The sequence below is a fragment of the Canis lupus genome, chromosome 11 (genome assembly GCF_011100685.1).
Source record: "Canis lupus familiaris isolate Mischka breed German Shepherd chromosome 11, alternate assembly UU_Cfam_GSD_1.0, whole genome shotgun sequence".
NCBI classification, from domain to species: Eukaryota; Metazoa; Chordata; class Mammalia; order Carnivora; family Canidae; genus Canis; species Canis lupus.
In genome coordinates, this window is record NC_049232.1 from 64,842,771 (window position 1) to 64,862,369 (window position 19,599).

General features: G+C 49.2%; 1 protein-coding gene across 10 annotated transcripts in view; it reads right to left on the reverse strand.

The window, feature by feature from the left end:
• Positions 1-8,718: 8,718 nt before the first annotated feature.
• Positions 8,719-19,599, reverse strand: part of PTPN3 (protein tyrosine phosphatase non-receptor type 3) — a 143,685-nt gene continuing 132,804 nt past the window's right edge. For 9 of the 10 annotated variants that reach the window (XM_038553060.1, XM_038553063.1, XM_038553062.1 and 6 more), the window contains 4 exons: positions 15,961-16,089; positions 14,909-15,054; positions 14,273-14,408; positions 8,719-12,439 (listed from right to left, as the gene is read on the reverse strand). In XM_038553060.1, coding sequence (XP_038408988.1) covers positions 12,362-12,439; positions 14,273-14,408; positions 14,909-15,054; positions 15,961-16,089 — 489 coding nt within the window. In that variant the 3' untranslated portion in view covers positions 8,719-12,361. Of the gene's footprint in view, positions 12,440-13,180; positions 13,491-14,272; positions 14,409-14,908; positions 15,055-15,960; positions 16,090-19,599 lie in introns of all 10 variants that reach the window. The other variant, XR_005367142.1, reaches the window with a different exon arrangement.

Here is a 19,599-nt window from a genome sequence, read left to right on the forward strand (position 1 = left end):
AAGATTTTATTTATTCATGAGAGACGCCAGAGAGAGGCAGAGACAAAGGCAGAGGGAGAAGCAGGCTCCATGCAGGAAACCCAAAGCGGGACTCGATCCCGGGACCCTGGGATCACGACCCGAGCTGAAGGCAGATGCTCCACCACTGAGCCACCCGAGCGTCCCAAAACCTGATTTTCCAAGAGGTTTGTGGGGCCAGACACTTACGGCTTTCTTCTCCCAGCCTTTCTCAAGCTCCTGGGCCTATTTCTCTCTTCAGATGTCAGTGTAGTCCTGGATTCACGGAGGTTCTCCGTCCCTGTGAAGTGTGCCACGACCACTACACGGTGAAGCTCAAGGCAGGAGCTAATAAGATATCAAACCTGGGTGGTGGGTGCTGGAGATCTCAGGCCCGCCTGCGTGGGGAGTCCCGCCTGGGGCTCTGTGCTTGCAGGCAGATGAAAATGCGTTGCCTGCCTGAAAAAAGCTACGAGGCACAAAGGCTGCCTGGCTAAGGAAGCGGACCCTCAACAACTCGGCCTCTTGCTCTGGCCCTCGGGGAGACGTGGGGTGCCCCTCACCTATCCAAGTGGAGAGATGATTGTAAAAACTTGTCCAGAACGGGAGGGGGACATGAAGGTCCTTTATGAAGCCAAGGGACAGGGACACTTGTATAGTCGGAGGCACAGGGCACTCAGACACCCAATAAAGATGGGTTTGCAACACATTTCCAAACCCAAGTGAGGAAATCAGCCACATGCAGTGGGCTGCTGCAACGAATGGAGAATTTGTAACCCAAGAACTAAAGATAATAAGACGATGTGAAAAAAAACCTCTAAAGCAAGCAGGTTTACAGTTGGAGTGATAAAGAAGCAGATATGTTGAACCTTAAAACCAGAGCAGAACAGTAAGGGAAAAATAATGGGCAGGTTTGAAAAGTGTCTACATAGAAAAAAATTTTTTTTTAAAGTTTTAAGATTTATTATTATTTTTTTTAAAGATTTTATTGATTTATTCATGAGAGACACAGAGAGAGAGAGAGGGGCAGAGACACAGGCAGAGAGAGAAGCAGGCTCCATGCAGGGAGCCTGGTGTGGGACTCGATCCCAGGACCCCAGGATCAGGCCCTGGGCTGCAGGCGGCGCTAAACCGCTGCACCACTGGGGCTGCCCAGATTTATTATTTTAGAGAGAGAGAGAGAGAGAGAGAGAGCGTGTGTGCGTGAGCAAGCAGGGGTAGGGACAAAAGGAGAGAGGGAGAATCTTGAAGCCGACTCCAAGCTGAGTGTGGAGCCTGACACAGGGCTCGACCCCAGGACCCTGAGATCACGATCTGAGCCGAAATCAAGAGCAGGCTGCTCAACTGACCGAGCCACCCAGGCGCACTTCTACATAGAGATTCTAGGGAAGATACAATTATTGAAATACAGGGAGCCCATGAGTTCAGAGATGTGAGGAAAGAATGGGAACGGCCTTTTAAAGGACGGTTCTGTTCATAACAATCGTTGGCCTTCCCTATGGCCCAGGCACTGTTTCGGGGATTTCAATTGTATTAATTCACTTAATCTGCTCAGTCTTTTGAAGCGGGTGATAACCATTCCACACTGGGGAGGCAGGGAAGATTCCAGTGGGCCTGTGAACCAGCCATGCCCAGCACAGTCAAGGAATAATAATAGGGTGTATTGTATGTAAACAATAAAGCACTTTGCATGGATTATCTCATTTAATCCTCACTTAGTAATTTCATTAATCCCTCTAACAATCCCTCAAGGCTGGTGTTACTGTCACCTCTATTTCTTGACGGAGGCTGAGCTTACAGCCATTAAGAAATCTCCCTAATGTTTACACCTGTCACCAGGCAGTGTAGTTGGGATTTTAAAATGAGGCAAGCTGAATCCACAGTTCGAGCTCTGAACAACGATGCTAGGGAACCAGCGGTTGTTCATTTTGCCTTTAATTTTGTGTGTTACTTATTATTGAATGGGCAATACAGTTGGTGATTGGATGTTAGTCCTACGGAAACAAAAAATATAAAAATGACAAAAAAAAAGGTACAGAATCGTCTAGAGTGCAACATGTCTGTTTTTTGAAAACCAGTGTTCCAAGTTTCTTGGGTGAACTTCCAGTTATTTCATGCCGACAGAAGCAGGCGTCTCTACGTGCACGTATATACAAATCTATCTGCCCACATAGATGGATGTTTTTTCAACTTTTTTATGTAATTGGAAGTTTCCTCTACACTTGGTTCTTATCTTGCTGTTTTCATTTAACACTATCCTGGAGAGCATTCTGTATTAGTACAGAAGAATAATAAAAGAGCAATATGGAATATTTAGGATTACCAGTAATGTATGACTACAGAGTGATGACGATAAAGGGCTTCCTCTTTGTGCCTGCTGAATATCCCATTGTAAGTCTGTATTATAATTTCCTTAGACCTCGATGCTGGGCATGCAGGTTATTTTCGGCTTTTGGCCATTAGAGTGCTGTAGTGAATAATCGGGTACACGGGCTACTTCACACACGTGAGGAACACACTCAAGAGGTTGAAAGTGCCAGGCCAAAGCGATGTGCCTTTGTGATGTTAAGTTGTACTACTAAGCAACCTGTGACCAGTTAAAAGTCCTGGGGACCTTTTAGAAAATGATTTTTTTTCCCTGATTATAAAAACATACATGGTAGTTGTGGAAAAACCCTAAAAGCACCTTTAATTCATAAACCTAGAGAATATGGTGGCTCAGCGGTTTAGCGCCTGCCTTCAGCCCAGGGTGCGATCCTGGAGACCCGGGATTGAGTCCCATGTCGGGCTCCCTGCATGGAGCCTGCTTCTCCCTCCTCCTGTGTCTCTGCCTCTCTCTCTCTCTCTCTCTCTCATAAATAAAAAAATCTTTAAAAAAAAAAACAAAACCTAGATAATATTCCCTGTTAACCTACTGGTATAATCCTTGGAACCTCTTTTTATGCACGCACACGCACACACATACACAGCTTGAAGATCATGCTACTTACCTAGTTTGTATTGAGCCTTTTACCCTGAACATTATTACATCATCATTGTTTTTAATTTTATTTAAGTGTTCTTTACAAACGGCATTTTCCGTGATTGCATATTCTATATTATATGGCCATACCATAATTTATTTAACTTATATCCTTGATATTGGACACTTATTTGTTTCCAATTTTTCTATGTTTTAGAAGCCTCTGCAATGGGTAATACTGTATATAAATTGATCCCATTTCTGTTTGATTTCAGACACTTTTTATTCTAATCATCAGAATCAATGACTGGAAGTGGAATTTAGATAAAAGAATATCCATATTTTTCAAGATCTTAATACATGCTGTTAAACTGGTAGCCCTCCTGGAAGCTTGTACCCGTTTATGATCCAACACCTTCATCACACGACCCTCTTACCATAGAGGCTTATCCTATAGGAAAGTCAGCAAAACGTGGCATCTGTTGCTTTGCCCTTATGATTATACAGATTATGCTCATTTATTATAAACAAGTGGAAAAGAGTGAAACCTAACAAAAAATTCCCCTCCGGGCAATCCCACAATTATGGTCTAATCATGATTAAAATGTTGACTTTCTTTCTTTCTAGGCTTTTCTCTATTCAAATATCTCCCATAAGATTGTCATTAAATATGCTTAAAAACAAGACTTTTATTTTTGCCAAGTGGGAGCTGCAAATGGCATCTCTTATTTGAAAATTTTGTCATATTTGTTACAAATATTTTTCTCAGTTTATTGATTGCCTTTTTCTTGTGTTTATGGTGTCCTAAATTTTTATGTGGTCAGATCTAGAGATCTTTTTTCTTTCATCTCTCCTCCCAGCCCCTTTATAAACTTCTTGCCAGGGCAGCCTGGGTGGCTCAGCGGTTTAGCACTGCTTTCAGCCCAGGGCCTGATCCTGGGATCAAGTCCCACGTCAGGCTCCCTGCGTGGAGCCTGCTTCTCCCTCTGCCTGTGTCTCTGCATCTCTCTCTGCATCTCTCTGTGTCTCTCATGAATAAATAAATAAAATCTTAAAAAAAAAAAAAAACAACTTCTCGCCAGAGGGATATGGGTGAGAGGCGGTGTTAAGTGACATAAAAAAGGCAGCATGTTAGGGGGAACAGGGTCCTATCTGAGACCAGCAACATAAGGGAGAGGGCACTGGCTCGTGTTCATTCAACAGGCGCTTACCGACACCCACTTGTGCTGTGATTCTCTCGGGCGGGGAGAGAAGGTAAGCGTCACCAGGGGCTAACACAGCAGAGGGGGACATATTCCCAGCCATCAGAGGGCCACACAAAGGGAACCCACACTCACTAGCTGTCACTCCCCAGCCCTCTTCCTCCCAGCCCCTGGGATCTACTTGGTCTCTACGAACTCGCCTTTTCTGGATCATTCCTACACACAGAATCCTAACAATCTGTGACCTTCCACGTCTGGCTGCGCTCACTTGTCATGTTCTCAAAGTTCACCCATGGTGTCATGTGTGTCAGCACTTCATTCCTCTTCGTGGCCGAATAATATTCCACCGCAAGGACAGAGCAGGCGTTGGGTCTCTAGGCATCAGCTGAGGACGTCTGGCTGGTTTCCTGGGAGGCAGGCCACTGTGAAGATCTTTTGCAGTTCTCGGTGGGATGAAGCAAAGGCAGGAGAGCCTACCTGGGAGAGCGAGGCAGGAAGGGGACGATAAGGAATCCGCGGGCGCAGGCCTGCTGAGACCAGGCTCCTTTCGGCCTGAGCCCACCGGAGGCTGCTGGGCGCCGTCTGCAGGCTGGGGAGCAGCAGGGCGGCCTCCGGGACCCCTCGTGGCCACAGTGCCTGCAAAATACGGACACAGGGGACACAGGGGGCCCACAGGGCCCGGTAGGTGGCACCACCCAGGTTTGCTCCCAGAGAGGACTGGCCACCGGAGGGCTCTACCCTTAGCGTTTACCTTAGACTGTTTCTAGGCATTGCTCAGTTGTTTCTGTTTCCATTTTCTTGAGTTTTTATGGGTGACTTGGGCAGCCCAGGTGCCTCTCAGCACCACCTTCAGCCCAGGGCGTGATCCCGGAGACCCGGGATCGAGTCCCACGTCGGGCTCCCTGCATGGAGCCTGCTTCTCCCTCTGCCTGTGTCTCTGCCTCTCTTTCTGTGTGTCTCTCATGAATAAATAAATAAAATCTTAAAAAAAAAATTTTATGGGTGACTTGACGTCCCGGCCTCGATCACTATGAGGCCTGCTCTCATGTGCACACGTCTGGCCGTGGCCAGGTTGGTGTCTTGCTGCTGCCGAGGCTGCGCCCGGTTCCTCGCTGGAGCCCCAGAGGCCCAGGCCACGGTGACTCCACACCCGGGATAGAGTCCAGCCAGCGTGCCTCCGGGGCCAGGTCCCTTCACACCAGGCAGTTGTACTTTGTCCTGGCCGCATCAATACATATTATATATGTTTTAAAGATTTTATTTATTTGCTCATTACAGACACAGAGAGAGAGGCAGAGACACAGGCAGAGGGAGAAGCAGGATCCCTGCAGGGAGCCCCATGCAGGACTCGATCCCAGGACCCCGGGGTCATGCCCTGGGCCGAAGGCAGACGCTCAACCGCTGAGCCACCCGGGCACCCCTGCCGCATCAATATTTAGAGATATTTTACCTTGCTTTTCTTCTCTCACTTCTCCCTTTACCGCTTTACATCCTGTCTGTGCTCTTCTGCTACCGCAGCCTGACGCGCCCAGGACAACGGCGGATCACTGCGGACGGCTGCCTTCGTAACTGAGCGACCTGGAGAGCTTTAGAGCAGATCAGAATGTGAGCACCAATGGTACCAAACAAAAAGCATCTACTGTGGCCAACGGGAGTGGCCGGGACCCAGGGGGTCTACGTCAGGTAACAACGAACCTCTGTGCTCAGACACTGCTGAGACTCCTCAGGCTGGCTACGTGTGTCCCTAATGTTAGGCGCTTCAGACCCAAACAACAATCTCACCCCCTACTCCACACCTAGTCCCCCTGGCTGGTGGCACCCGCCCCCGCCCCCACCCCGCTGCCCAACCCTAGACGCTGGCCCATCCTGGGCTCCTGGGCAGACCCACTGGTTACAGAGTCCCCTCTCCTTCCTCTTACATATGTTGGGGCTGTGACCACGCACCTCATCCTCGCCATCTCTCTCCCGGACCTCTGCCATCACAGGTCCCAACGGGTCTTTCCTGGCTCTTCCTCTGGTTTGGACGACGATGCTGGAAGTCCTGGGGGCAGCCTCAGGAGAAATCCTGGAGCCTTTCTTGACCACGAGAGGAATCCAGAGGTTTAGGGACTGATGAGCATTGGATACAAGTGGGGGGGTGGGCGCTGCACAGGAAGACTGACTTGCTTAATTCAGGGGTGGGGCTCTGGGGTTTCTACAAAAGAGGTGAAGTTTGGGTTATCAGTTTACTCCTATTGCAATGACTTCTGCATGTAATGGGTGGGTGCTGATCTTGTCAGTGGGTGAGTGCTGTACTCCTGGGTGCTGGATCGGCCTCGCTTAAATGACATCATTACATCTGTTCCTGTGTGCTGGGGCTGGAGCAGGGTAATGCCTCCTAAGTCAGCTCTTCAGTAGACCTGCAGTCAAGAAATCTGCAGGGGAGCTGCTAATGTGCCCTAAGAATCATCTCCCCTTCTTCAGTCCAAAAACTCCTGAATTTTGTTTGAGTGCAATCCAAAATAAAGACTTCACTTCCTCTTTCTTTCCAGCTGGAATGCAGATATGATGACTGCAGCTGGAGCAGTCATATTGGACCATGAGGTGGAAAGTTGGAAGGTGTCAGCTGAGGCGAGGGGAGGAACCAGATGGGAGAGGCACAGAGAATGGCAACCACGCAGCCACTATACTAGCTCTGAACACCTGCGTTGATCTGAGAGAGAAAGAAACTTCTGTTTTGCTCCAGTCCACTTCACTTTGGTTTTTGGGATTCGGAATCTGGTCCTCAAAAGTGGGATGCTGCAAATAACATCTAAAATGTGGCATTGGCTTAGTGGAATTGGCAGGCCAGCAGATGGCAAAGACAGATATTGCCCTTTATCGAGTGATTAATGTGTCACTTTGATGAAAGTGTCATCTGTGGTACTTTGGAGGAGGGACCTCATGCTGACCAAGGCCACGATAATGGAGAAAATGGTGGGAGCGTACAGAAAGTGTGGGTGTTGCTCCCTCTTGCTGTTTGCAAAGTCCCCTAGAAGTGAGATTGCCTGGGGCTAGAGCCCTGCTGGGCGGGGGCGGGGGTGGGGGGAGTGCTGCAGCAGAGACGGAAGGGAGCCTGGCTTGCCAAGGGAGGCAATCTAGAGCCTGTGCTCAAAACTGATGATCTTCAAGTACAGTAAATGCCAACTGCTGCTGTTCTTCAAAATGCAGCTACACAAAGTGGTGACCTTCAAGCAGGGGACAAGGCTAGGGGCAGCAAGCCATCTTCAAGACTTTTCCGCTAGGAAATAGGAACCAGGTAGCTCCAATGGTCAGCTGAAGGGTCTTGCCTTCCCACCCAAGCTTCTCTTTCTGGTCGCCTCTAGGTAGCCACATTTTAAGTTAAGACGTACGGGCAGAGCGCAGAACATCATTCTAGGCCAGACCTTCAGCTGTGGGTACTTGCTGGAATTCTGTTGACAAAGAAGTCACAACCTTGGGGCCCCTGCCAAGACTGCCCCAGGAGCAGATAGGCTACAAAAGCTGTCCCCAAGAACGCTGCCCACCGTGGTCCCACCTTGGATGTGGCCATGGAGGCCCACGGATGAGGAGGTCCTCCCAGGGAGCAGGACCTGGTTGTGAGGCAGCTATCGAAGGGACTTACTGGCGTGCCAGAAGTGATTTCATTCTTCCTGTGCAGTGGGCTTGGATAATCGCTGGGGGTAGCGTTTGCTGTTCTTCCCTCTTATGAGGGAATGGTTTTCCTCTTTCTACTTCACTGCTGTTTATGCGCTGTGCTGAGCGATCACTTGTCTCAAATTTATAGGTTATTAGACAAGAAGCCACCCAGAGTTGGAGATGGAGAAGTCCACAGAACACCTGAAGGTGATCTTAGCTTTAGCTTCACACCACAGGTGGCTGGTGAGTGGGTTGTCTACCTTGGGGAGAATGGAATGGCGGAACCAAAGAGTTGAACTATGGCAGAGATCATTAATTGTCCCTCAAACTCTTTCTTCTCAGAAACAGAACTCCTGAATTTGTTAGATACATGTTTGTTGGAATAAAAACCTTCCCTAGGCTCTCTTGCAGTAATTATAGCCCTGCCACTAAGTTCTGATCGATGTGATGTACAACATCCAGACGACACACCCCAGGGAAGCGGTTTTGTTTTCTCCTTCCTCTTTCCACCATCCTGCTGGCTGGAGCCATCATCGTGGACCTCAGCATCAGAGCCGCATACTGGGGTTGGCAGGGCACCAAGTGAAAAGGAACCTGGGACCCCAGGGATCATGGAGCCCCCCTGACAGCCCTGTGCGATAGAAAATACAGAAACTTCTTTCTGTAAAAGCTACTGTTGTCAATGACAATTGAACCTAATTCAGATCTAGAATTTGCCCCACAAAGTCAAGACAGAAACAGGGACTGTGCGTGGTCATTCGTGCTCCTGACCAGAGGGAAGGGAGGGATGGGCAGAGAGCACTCTCGTCCGTGAGAGGTAATATTTACTTAAAACAAAACAAAACAAAACAAAAAAAAGAGTGAAAAACCCTTTCAGAAATCAAGACAATTACTAGAATAAAAATGTCAACACACCGTAAGTGTTGCATAGCTTGAATGTCTTTATATTGATTAAACTTTTCCAGTAGTCACTGACAGAGCGCAAAACATCCTCGATTTACAGAAAAAAAAATATTGCTCGTTAAGATACTTTTCAAAACTACATAATACCAATCTTTCCGTTGCTCCAAACAGAATGGGTTATAAAGATGGTGGACAGTCAGCCATTGGACTCTCACGTGTTTGGCTCCTCAGAGTTAGGCTGAGGTCAGGGTCTTTGCGGATTCCAATCTCAGTGTAGAATGGCGAGAACCAGATGGTGGCAATCCTGGTCATTCTCGGCATTCAACCCTGCTAAGGTTGGAGGGACAATCTCTTGGAGACAGGTCATGGAAGTGGGATACCTCTCTAATAGCTATATGGCTTTGATTTGGGGGCTAACTTCAATTCTCTGGAACAATGACTCCCAGAATGATAAACATTCAAAGAACTCATTTAGTCCAGCCCAACCTCTTCCTTTTTTACACATAAGGAAATGGAGGCCTGAGGGCGACACATCTCACCAAATCTAGGTCTAGACCCCAGTGAGCTTCATCTGAGCTCCTCTGAGCCTTTCCTATTGATCCTGCCTCTCTGTTTGCCTTTGAAGGATGAAGCAGCCTGTTGTTTCCCACTCAAATGATCATTTCTGAGGAACAACAACAAAATATCAGGTAGCAACACAGGAGCAATGGCAACTAACCTAAAAGCATTTTTAATGTTAACTATCTGGAATTAAAACAAAAAAAAAACTTAATTAAAACACATTTTAAAGTATAAATTACGATGGTAGGAATTACAGACCAGCATGTCCGTGATAGAACCCTCCCCATCCTGCCCCACCCAAATTGTGTTCAAGCTTTCTTTCTTATAAAGTCAAAACACCAAGTGCAGGTACTATAGTGACACAGGGAGGAGTGTCCCATCTTAAGTCAGCACATCAATGGGTCCCAGCAGATTTTCCAGAGAACAAAACACAGATGTAAAATGTCCTCTCTATTCACTCCCCGCCAAATTTCCCAGGCAAAGTATTCCCTGTGGTCTTGATGCTTTTCACTTACGACTAAAAAAAGGCTTAAGTGTAATTGCCTACATGTACAAGGTATTGAAGCACGAATGTTGAGGCACAGAATTTAATCGGCTGTATCTGTAGTAATAACTTATTTGTGTATTTCGCCCCTTTAGATAATTCTCTTGTCCTGTTCTTCCTCTGCATTTCATGAATTGTGTTCCCTGCTGGGTCTGAACTACTGGCCTGCATGATGGCAGAAAAAGGCTCGTGGCCAGCTTTTTAGAAATTTATGTACGATAATGACAGCATTTCCGCAACTATATTGAATAATTTGCTTTTTTAAGGAAAAAAAAACAACACTCCAAACACATTTAGACTTCTTAAGCTTCTTGTACACAGGGTAAGGATGCATTTTTATGAAATAGCAGTGATTTGCTAGGCATCCTGATGACATTTAAATTTAGGTCAGCTTTCCACCTTCCCCTCTTTTTTTGGGACATAACTGATAGAATGTTTTGAGTCCAGATTGAAGAAAGGCACTGGTACGAGGATATTCCTTTGTGCTTCTGTTCTCGGCAAAAGAAATTTTCTTTTGTGGAAAGAGCCATATGATCATACTTCTATTTCATGGGTTTCTGGGCTAATGGCTGGTAAATTAACTTTTCCAAGTAACGCACCTGTGGCAGTGTCAGATCGCTACCCGCTGATGACAACTCCCGCTGAGAGCATTTTATTCAGTCCTCATATTCAGCCCATAGCCTCAGTATTATTTCTCCTGTTTTACAGGAAATAGATGAAAGGGAGGTCATGCTCTCAAGTGACCAGGCCAGGAGACAGTTAATCGATGAGTGGGACCAGGAACCAGATCTCCAACTGCGTTAATTCCAAGCTTTCCCGGCTCATTCTGCTAGCTTAGCACGAATTGGACAACGATGGGGCTTCAGGGTCCCCGGTCACGGTAGCGCTATGGCACTGCGTAACACTTCCCTCCCACCACTGCCGGTGAGCAGTAAAATATTAGTGGGCAAAAGATGGGAAGTATGCAACTAAATGTGCTAAGTCTGGAGATAAAGAACCTTTAGAAACCCGGCTCCCATCATCTAGGTCTTTATCCAGCCTGCAACCAGGAAACTACTCGATTGGTCCAGAGTTTGCAAGGCATCAAAATGGCTTCACTTCTGTGCACTATGATATAAAAGCATCCTTTTTCTATAAGTCCCATTGAGAAACTGGCTTAGCTTCCTCTTCCTTCGGGACACATAAAAGCCGCTATTTAAAAATACCACGTTAAAATTTTTATGTAATTTATTTTCCTTAAATAATAATTTGCTACAATCCTGTCACAAATTTTTAAAAAATTTAACACAGTATGAACAAAGGCAGAATTCTTTAGGAAAATCAAAATTAGGGTGCACTTAGAATAAATTAACATCAAATTGTGTTTATATTCAGATAGCCTGATCCTCTCCTTTGAAATGAAATGGAGACCATTCTAACCGAGGGTGAATGCACACATTTGTTCTTCTATACAGAGACTCATTCTTTATAGAAACTCAACTGTAATTTGAATCAAGTTAGGAATCCTGAGAAACACTTACCATGGGCGCACACACACACATCCACACACATCCACGGACAACCCTCTAGAAGCTGGGGTTCCCATGGTTCCATGACTAGATCTTTCCTCAGAAGGGCCAAAGATTCTGAATAGTTAGATGATATCCCATCTCCCCTCAGGAAAATCGTAATGTTTCAAGTTTAATAGCTTGAAGTAGCAGCAATCCATGTAGTAGATTCAGTAGTCGATAATTCCAGTCTTGGGTTCTGCAGGTGCAGCAAGAGGCAGGCGGAGGCGAGAAGCACCCACTCCTAAAACTAGCGACGGATGACAAGACGCACTGGGAGTCTTCGTTCTGAGTCTCAACTGAAAACTCGCCCGAACCTACGTTACTAATCCGGTCCAGGCCCTGTGTGAGCCCCCGAAGAGGGTCGCTGATGCAGGGAGCAAGCGGGGCGTTTCAGACAGGATTCTCAGAAACACCAGTATGGGAAGTGGGAGGGAGTGGGGATAGAGGAACGCAGGGCAGAAAGGGTACTGCCCGCCCTGCAGCCTGAATTCCCCCCACCCTGCCACTTAGTACATCCAGCAGGGTGCCCTTAGCATCGGCAGGTGAACGCCAATGCTTCCAGCTCCGCCCTGAAGCCCAGAAAGCTCAGCCCTTAGAGTCCTATACACATATACACACAAAACATCCAAGCAACTCCGAAGCGCCGCACCCTCTTGTTTCTGGAAGGTCAGCAGCATCGCTGGCATCCCCTCTCAACTGCCCAAGGATGGTTTACAGGAACATAGTAATGTCTAGGGAGGAAGGCAAATAGGACAGGCCCCAAACTGAGATCCCCTTTTGCTTATTTCTGAGGAATAACAGGCCTAAATGTTGCTGTAACTGCATGCGTATCTACACAGTTCCTATGTACACGATACCTCTTCTACAGAACTTTAAAGTGCCCGGCTTCAAATGTGCTCATTCCTCCCCCACAGCCTACAAATCCCTCTTGCTGCTTCCAGAGAGAAGGTCTGTCCTTAAGGAGGATGCCCTTGGGAAAGAGGAATGAACGTTTTTCACAGTTGTCTTAACTGGGATCCAGCATTTGGACTAAGCCCTCTTCATAAACACGAAGAATCGCTTCACATACAAACTTGTACTGGCTCTGGAAAAGAAGAGAAAAGCAAGCTGTCGGTCCACCCACAGCTCCATGAACACTGCACCGTTTCGCATCTATGCCCACTCTTTCACATCGCTCATAAATATGCCCTGAGGTCCAGCTCTGGGCCAGGCCACACCCTGTGCTACACGCCAGGGAAGCACCCGTGGAGCAGATACACCCGTGAAGCCGTCAGGCCTACATGTGAGGGCTGGGCAATGGATGGCGGAAACCACAGTGTAGGGAGGGACCAGGGGTCTGGGGGGGCGGGTCGGGGACACAACCCTGCAGGGTGACCATTCTAGTGTATGCTCAAGTGTGGAGACTCCGACAGCCCGTTCCGCGTGGCACAGTCAGGGCTCAGAGCCCCTGCCTGGAACCCCAGGGCCTGGGAGGCAGGGCTTGCATAGGTGGCTGGGACGTGGTTGTGCAGGGCCTTGTGCCGGGGTAAGGGGTCTGGACTTTGTCTTAAGGAGGGCCATTGAAAGCTGCTCTGTAGGATACGGTTCTTTCTATTCACCAACACCTAAGGAACTTACTTAGTGACGTGTACAGGCTGAAAGAAAGCATTTAGACCATGCTTCAGCAGCTAGGAAGATCTACCAGGATGCACTGTAAACATTTTTAACCAGCCGTCCCCATAACATGAAACAGGGCAGAGAACAATAGTGTCTGATTTTTTCCTCTTAACCATATTTCCAGAGTATAATATAAAACAAGAGCTCACAATTATTAGAGAAATCTTACACGCTCTGTCCATGAGCTTGTGCGGACACAGAGCTGGCTGTAACGTGGAATTTCCGCTCCTTTCTTTGCTGACTCCACCTCCTTCATCTGGAGTCACTCCTCCAGAAAGCCTTCCTTGACTTTCCAAAGTCGGCTTTCGCTGCTCTCCATTGAGTTCTCAGACTCCCCCCTGGACTTCCTCCATTACCGTTGACATTTATAACGGACTAATCCAGTTTTCCCACCACATACAAGCCCGGGTCTTTCCAACGTGTGCAATCCTCTAGACGAATGTGGGCTGGTCCCCATTTTGCAGATGCGGAAGTTGAGGCTTGGAGAGAGGTTAAGGGACCATCCAAAGGTCACCCAATATGTGGGGTAGCCGGAATCATGCTCTTTTTTTTCTACATCACCTCCCCCTCCCCCCGCTTCTCTTGAAGTTCCAGGGGGAAAACCACAAGATCTCCTCTTGAGGACACTTGCAGTGTCCATTACCCAGATGTGACACACCCGGGAGACGGCCCAAGGAGGAGAGGGTAGGGCCATGTGAAACATCCATTAAGCCAAAAGGCTCACCCACAGACAGGCAGGTGGGGTAAAATCTTCGGGTGATTCTGCTTACTTCTGATGGATAAATGATGGGCCAGGGGCTTGACGATGTAGAATGCAACCAGGGGATATCCCTGGGTGGCTCAGTGGTTTGATGCCTGCCTTTGGCCCAGGGCATGATCCTGGAGTCCCGGGATCGAGACCCATGTCGGGCTCCCTGCATGGAGCCTCCTTCTCCCTCTGCCTGTGTCTCTGCCTCTGTGTGTGTGTGTGTGTGTGTGTGTGTGTGTGTGTGTATGTCTTTCATGAATAAATAAAAATCTTAAAAAAAGAAAATGCAACCAGGACTGCTGCCTGGCTATGGGGTTGGCAGGAAACACGTCATGGAGGGAGGGAAACGGGAAGGACAGTGAAGGGGTGGGCTTTGGGGATCGCTCAGCCACTGACAAGCTCTGTGGCCTTGGTCTCTTGACCTGCAAAACCCTTCGGCAGGTCCAGCCCACGGCAAGGGCTCAGAAGGCGTCGCCCATCGTTACTACTTTTATCAAATGGCTTTCTACTCACTGATGTCTGCACCATCATGGCGCGCTGGTCTCGCATCTTCCGGACAATATCCAGTGGGTAAACAGGCAGGTTTCTCTCAATTAGGCACATGGCTGTTTCCATGGTGACCAGCACACCGGTCCGACCTATTCCAGCACTGGGGGGACAGAAGCGGAGACTTGGGATTTGCTCAGGCCGTATTTCTGCACGGCCCAGCTTAACGCCTAGCCAGTTCCCACGTTTACTCAAACAGAGCTTTCCTCCCCTGACCTTCAAGAATACAAAACACACATTCAGGGCGTGCTCTCCAACAGGCTGAGAAGGCCTCTCCTCATATATTCTGAGGCCAGGGGCTCAAACACCAATGAAAAGAAACCCACCTTTCAGTGCAGGCTGCACCCCACTCTCACATCTCATGTGAGGCGACCCAAGGAGAGAGGGAAAGCGGAGGGTGGGGCTTTCCTCCTCTGGTCTACATCCAGAGACTTACGCTTTCGTAAAATCCCGAATCTTTTGAAATAGTGAAGAAATAAAGTAAACAGAGCCTTCTGGTAAAAGCATATGGTCTCGGGGGATTGAGGGTGATCCTTGCCAACTCTCTCCAGGTCTTTCCCTACGGAGTCTGTGGATTCAAACAAACAAGACCAGCCACGGTACCTGCAGTGAACTAACATGGGTTCGCCATCCGCTCTCAGGGACCTCACATAGTTTACGAACTCCAGAAAGTCCGAGGAGTCATCAGGAACGCCGTGGTCGGGCCACGCGACGTACTGGAGATGCGTGACCGTGTGCTCCTCCCCGGTCTGCGGAAGATGCAGGGCGGCCTTGGTGAGTCAATCTGGAAGGCGGGCGGCAGGCTCCGGGCCTGGCCCCAGCTCCGGTGGTGCGGTCTCCTGCTGCCCTTGCGCCCACTGTGCACAACCCTGTCGAGGCCCCTGCAAGCTCCCACTCACCCTCCACGGCTACTCTCCCACGCGCCCATCTTCTAGGACTCGGCTCGGGCCTGCCCCCCTCAGGACCTCTTGCTTCTCCTCTTGCACCCACTATGATTTCTCCCCTTCCACTCCTACAGTACTTGCCATCAGTGGGGCAAAATATACATAACGTGAAGTCTGCCATTAACTATTAAGAGTACAGCTCAGTGGCATTACATACGTTCCCAGTGTTGTGCAACCATCACCACTATTTCCAGAACTTTTTCATCTTCTCAAGCCGAAACTCTGTACCCACAAAGCACTAACTCTTCATGCGCTGCTCCCCGCAGCCAACCACCCTTCCACTTCCTGTCTCTGATTTTGACTACTTCAAGTACTCCACAGTCACACAGTACTTTCCTCTCACGACGGGCTAACTTGACCTCGTACGATGCCTTCAAGGTTTACCCCTGCTATAAATGCATCAGAAGGGCCTTCCTTCGAAAGGCTGAATTGATCCCACTGTATAAATATACCGCATCTTGTTCACCGGTTCACCCGTCAATGTCCATCGCATGTTCCCACCTGCGGGCTAGTGTCAACAGTGGTGATGTGAACAAGGATGCTGGTTCTTTCACAAGTCGGCTTGTACGTTTACCGAAATGTGCACCAGGTAAAAATGGGGAACAGACCTGGAAGCACTGCCCTATCATCCGGGACCATGGTGGATGCTGATGTGGCACCTGCCTCTAAGCTGGGCTGTGCCCGACCAGTCCCTGCAGGGGCGCTGCTTACCTCAGTGTTGGTGACCAGCATTTCTCGGAACACGTAAGCGAGGGTGCAGTCCTCTGACTGACATCGGATGTGAAAGTTGCCATGTTCCATGACATCGGGAGGATCGGGCCAGTACTGGTGACATTTGGTCTGCAAGGGAACCACTGGGGGTGAGCTGACCTCCGCTGTGGGGGGTGCACATGAGCAGTCACCTGGACGGCCAGGTGGGGTGTTTGGCCAGAGCCCTCACACTCACACCAGGGACCGTGAGAGCTGCAGGTGGAGAGAGACTCAGGCAAAGCCAATCTGCTCTGTGCCTGTCTCCTGAGAGCAGCAGAGGAGCCTCCCCTCCTCCCCTGGAGAGCAGGGTGGGGGTGGGCCTGCCAGGGCTGGGGCTGGAGCCTGGAGGAGGAGTCCAGAGCTCATCCACTTCATTACGCGGGTCCCGTTGCTGGAAGAACTGGAGAGGTCTCAGACAGGGTGTCTTTTTATTTTTATTTATTTTTATTTATTTATTTTTTTTCAGACAGGGTGTCTTGATACAGGAGCGACCTCTCCTCCTCATTCATCCCCATCCCCCATCAAGCCCACTCCAGGCCACAGGCCCCACCTTCTCTGCTCTCCACACCCCCTTTCGCCTCACCCTCCTTCACCATCCATCCCCTGCCTCTTCGAGTAGGAGGCCTCAAGGCATAGCAGTTAAGAGCACACAGGGGGAAGTCAGAGCGCCCCTGGACTCATCTCCTCTACTGGTTAGCCTTGTGACTTTGAACCTGCTACTCGACCTCTCAGATTTTCACCGTCTTTGCCTGATAGATGGGGACTGCACCTGCTTCCCAGGTGGTGACAGAGGCGGGAGGTTAACAGTGTGTAGTACTAGGCTTACCCGGGGGTGCGGTGGGGGTGGGGGGCAGGTTATCATTGTTGCTACGGGCCCCACATCAACTTCACTAAGGATGATCAGAAATTCCTCAGAAATCTCAGTGAAAGAAGTCTCCAAACTGAGATGAACATCCCGTTACATTCAAGCCATATCCCCTAGACCCTCAGATGCCATTGTCCGTGACTCACGGAGCTGACGCATCTCCCAGATGGCAGACAGGGAACCTCGGCCTCACAGGGGGTAAGCGACTTGCCCAGGGTCGTAGGGCCTGCTGTGGCTTCCCCACCGGCTCCCTGAGCCCACAGCCTCTCCCTCTGTTTGATCCTCCCTTCCAAATCCTGACGCTTGGGCCACAGCTGTTTCAGCTCTTGCCTCCGGCTTCAAAGCAAAACTCAGGACCAAGCTGTCCATCCCATCATAGTTCCATCAAATTCTGACTCATTCAAATTTTTTTTCCTCCAAGCCTATAGTTGCAACATCTTACATAAAAATTATATTTGTGTACAGCTAAAAGGGGCTATAAACCAACAGATGCACGTAATTTGTCTAGAACAGCTTTTCTATTCTTATTTCTGAACGTCACAGTGAATATCTGAAATTAAAATATGCGGCTGGAGAGCTGGAGTTAAGAATTAACTTGTAAACCTTAAATATGGGTGTGTTTTGGTTAGTGGCCATTTCCCAACTTCCCTTAGACATGAAGGGGCGGCTGCGCCCCCAACCCAAGGCAGAGTCGACACCCACTGGTCTACACCTGCCTCATCCTCACAGGGTGTTTGAAAACATCATCAAAAGGCTGTGACTGCGCTGTGGCCCGTGAACTGGCCCTGAGCACTCAGAGGCATCTCACCCTCTCAACCCTCCGCCGTCCCCTGACCGGAGAATGTGGGTTCTGCTTGCCAGAGGCTGCTCCAAGGGCACAGCCTTAAGACAGTAAGTAATGTGGTGCTGAAGACACCCATACCACATACATAGATAGGGTCTCTCTCGTTATAAACTTTTAAGATTTATCGGGAATCGCAGGGATCCATGTGTCTTGCTGCTGCCCAAGACTAGACTTGGAAGTTCCCTTTGCTTATTACAACTGCCACCTGCCAACCTGGGGTGGCCTGCCTTCAGTTTCTCCCCCACCCCCTGCATAGAGGGGTGGGGGTGCAGAGCACACCTGGGCAGCCCCCGGGAGGGTAGGACCAATATGAGGTGGCGTAGCTCTCTGCTACAGACTCCCGAGTGTCCTGCCCACAGGACAGCTGATGGGAAGGGTCTCTGAAGTGATCAGCCCATACAAGGCAGAGATGCAAATACCTACTTCCAGAGACTCCCAGTGAATGTGACCAGAACTAGACTCTACCCTTTGGTCCAATTTAGATTTTAGGTCTGTTTGCATCTCAAAGCACTGAGGGTGTAGTAGAAAGAGCAAGGCGTCTGTGGAATCCCGGAGTTTCTAATAATAAGCTCCACTAACCAACTGTGTGATCCTGGGCAAGTCACCAGACTTCTTTTGAGTCTCCGTCTCCATGTTAATGCTGGCTGTGGGGGGTGAGGATGCTAGAGCCTACCAGCTATTGAACAGGGCATGCCCAGCGCTAAATGGCACTTTTTAAGGACATTAGCTGGGCCTCAAAAAACCCTACGAGGTAGGCAGCATTGGTGTCTCTACTTTGCATATGAGTAAATGGAGGCTCTGAGTGTGAATCTGCCGCCGATCATACGTATCAGAAGTGGTGCACACATAGATCTAAGAAATAATTTTCACTCAAAGGAAGCATCCCTGATGGAAGGTTCGGGAGAATGCTTTTTCAGTAGAAAAGCCGTATCTCCATAGGTCTTTTTTTCTCTAGGAGGAAACCTGTGAACCTGAAGAGAGACTATAATGAAAAACATTTTGGGTGGGCATGAGAAAAGGCAGAACTCAAAGTGATGCTGCAGTGGGAGCCCCTCACAGGCTACAGGGCGACACAGGCGCTAGAGGAGACCCTGCACCAGCAGACATGCTTGCTGGGCGCAGCCGTGAGAGGGGACTCCGGCCAGCCCCATGCCTGTGGGGCGGCCCGCTCTGCTAAATGCACGGGTGGGGGGTGAAAGCACATGGGGCATGCTGAAAGCCTCATCTCTCAGAACAAGGACGGGGTGAAGCTGCTGACCTGGAGAGAACCCATGGGTGGTGGTGAGGACCAGATAAGGGACCTCAAGATAAAGGGCTCAGGTCAGCCGAGGGTGTGTAACAGCAGGAGGAGGAAACGTGCAGCCTGGATTTTAGAAGAACAGGTTTCTCATGATCGATAAACAGGAGGGCTAAGTCCCCAGGGCCCCAGATGGTGAAGGGAATGCTGACTCAGGACCGGGGGCCGGCTGGGATGCGCTCAGTCAGGTAGATGGCTGGGAGACAAAGCCCACGGTCACAGGGAGACCTCAGAGGGGCTCAGGCTCAGGGCAGATGCCAACAAAAGGCAGGGAGGTGGGACGTCAGTAGGCAGGGCAGGACCCACAAGGGCAGGTGGAGGAAGCAGGGCCTGTGGGTTATAAGCTTTCACAAAGTCTGAGATTATTTTCAGATACCTAAAAGGCCAGTTACGAGAAGACAGGGGTAACTTATTCTGCATCTTCCAAGTGGGAGAAGCACATGGGGTGAAGGTCCAAAGTCATGTGGATTTCAGCTAGTTGTAAGGAAGAATTTTTTTTTTTTTTTTTTTTTTTTAATTAGAGCTGAATACCCACAGGATGGACCCTGGAGGTGTTTTTGCAAGAGTCGGGAGCCCTCTGCCTGGGACAACGCA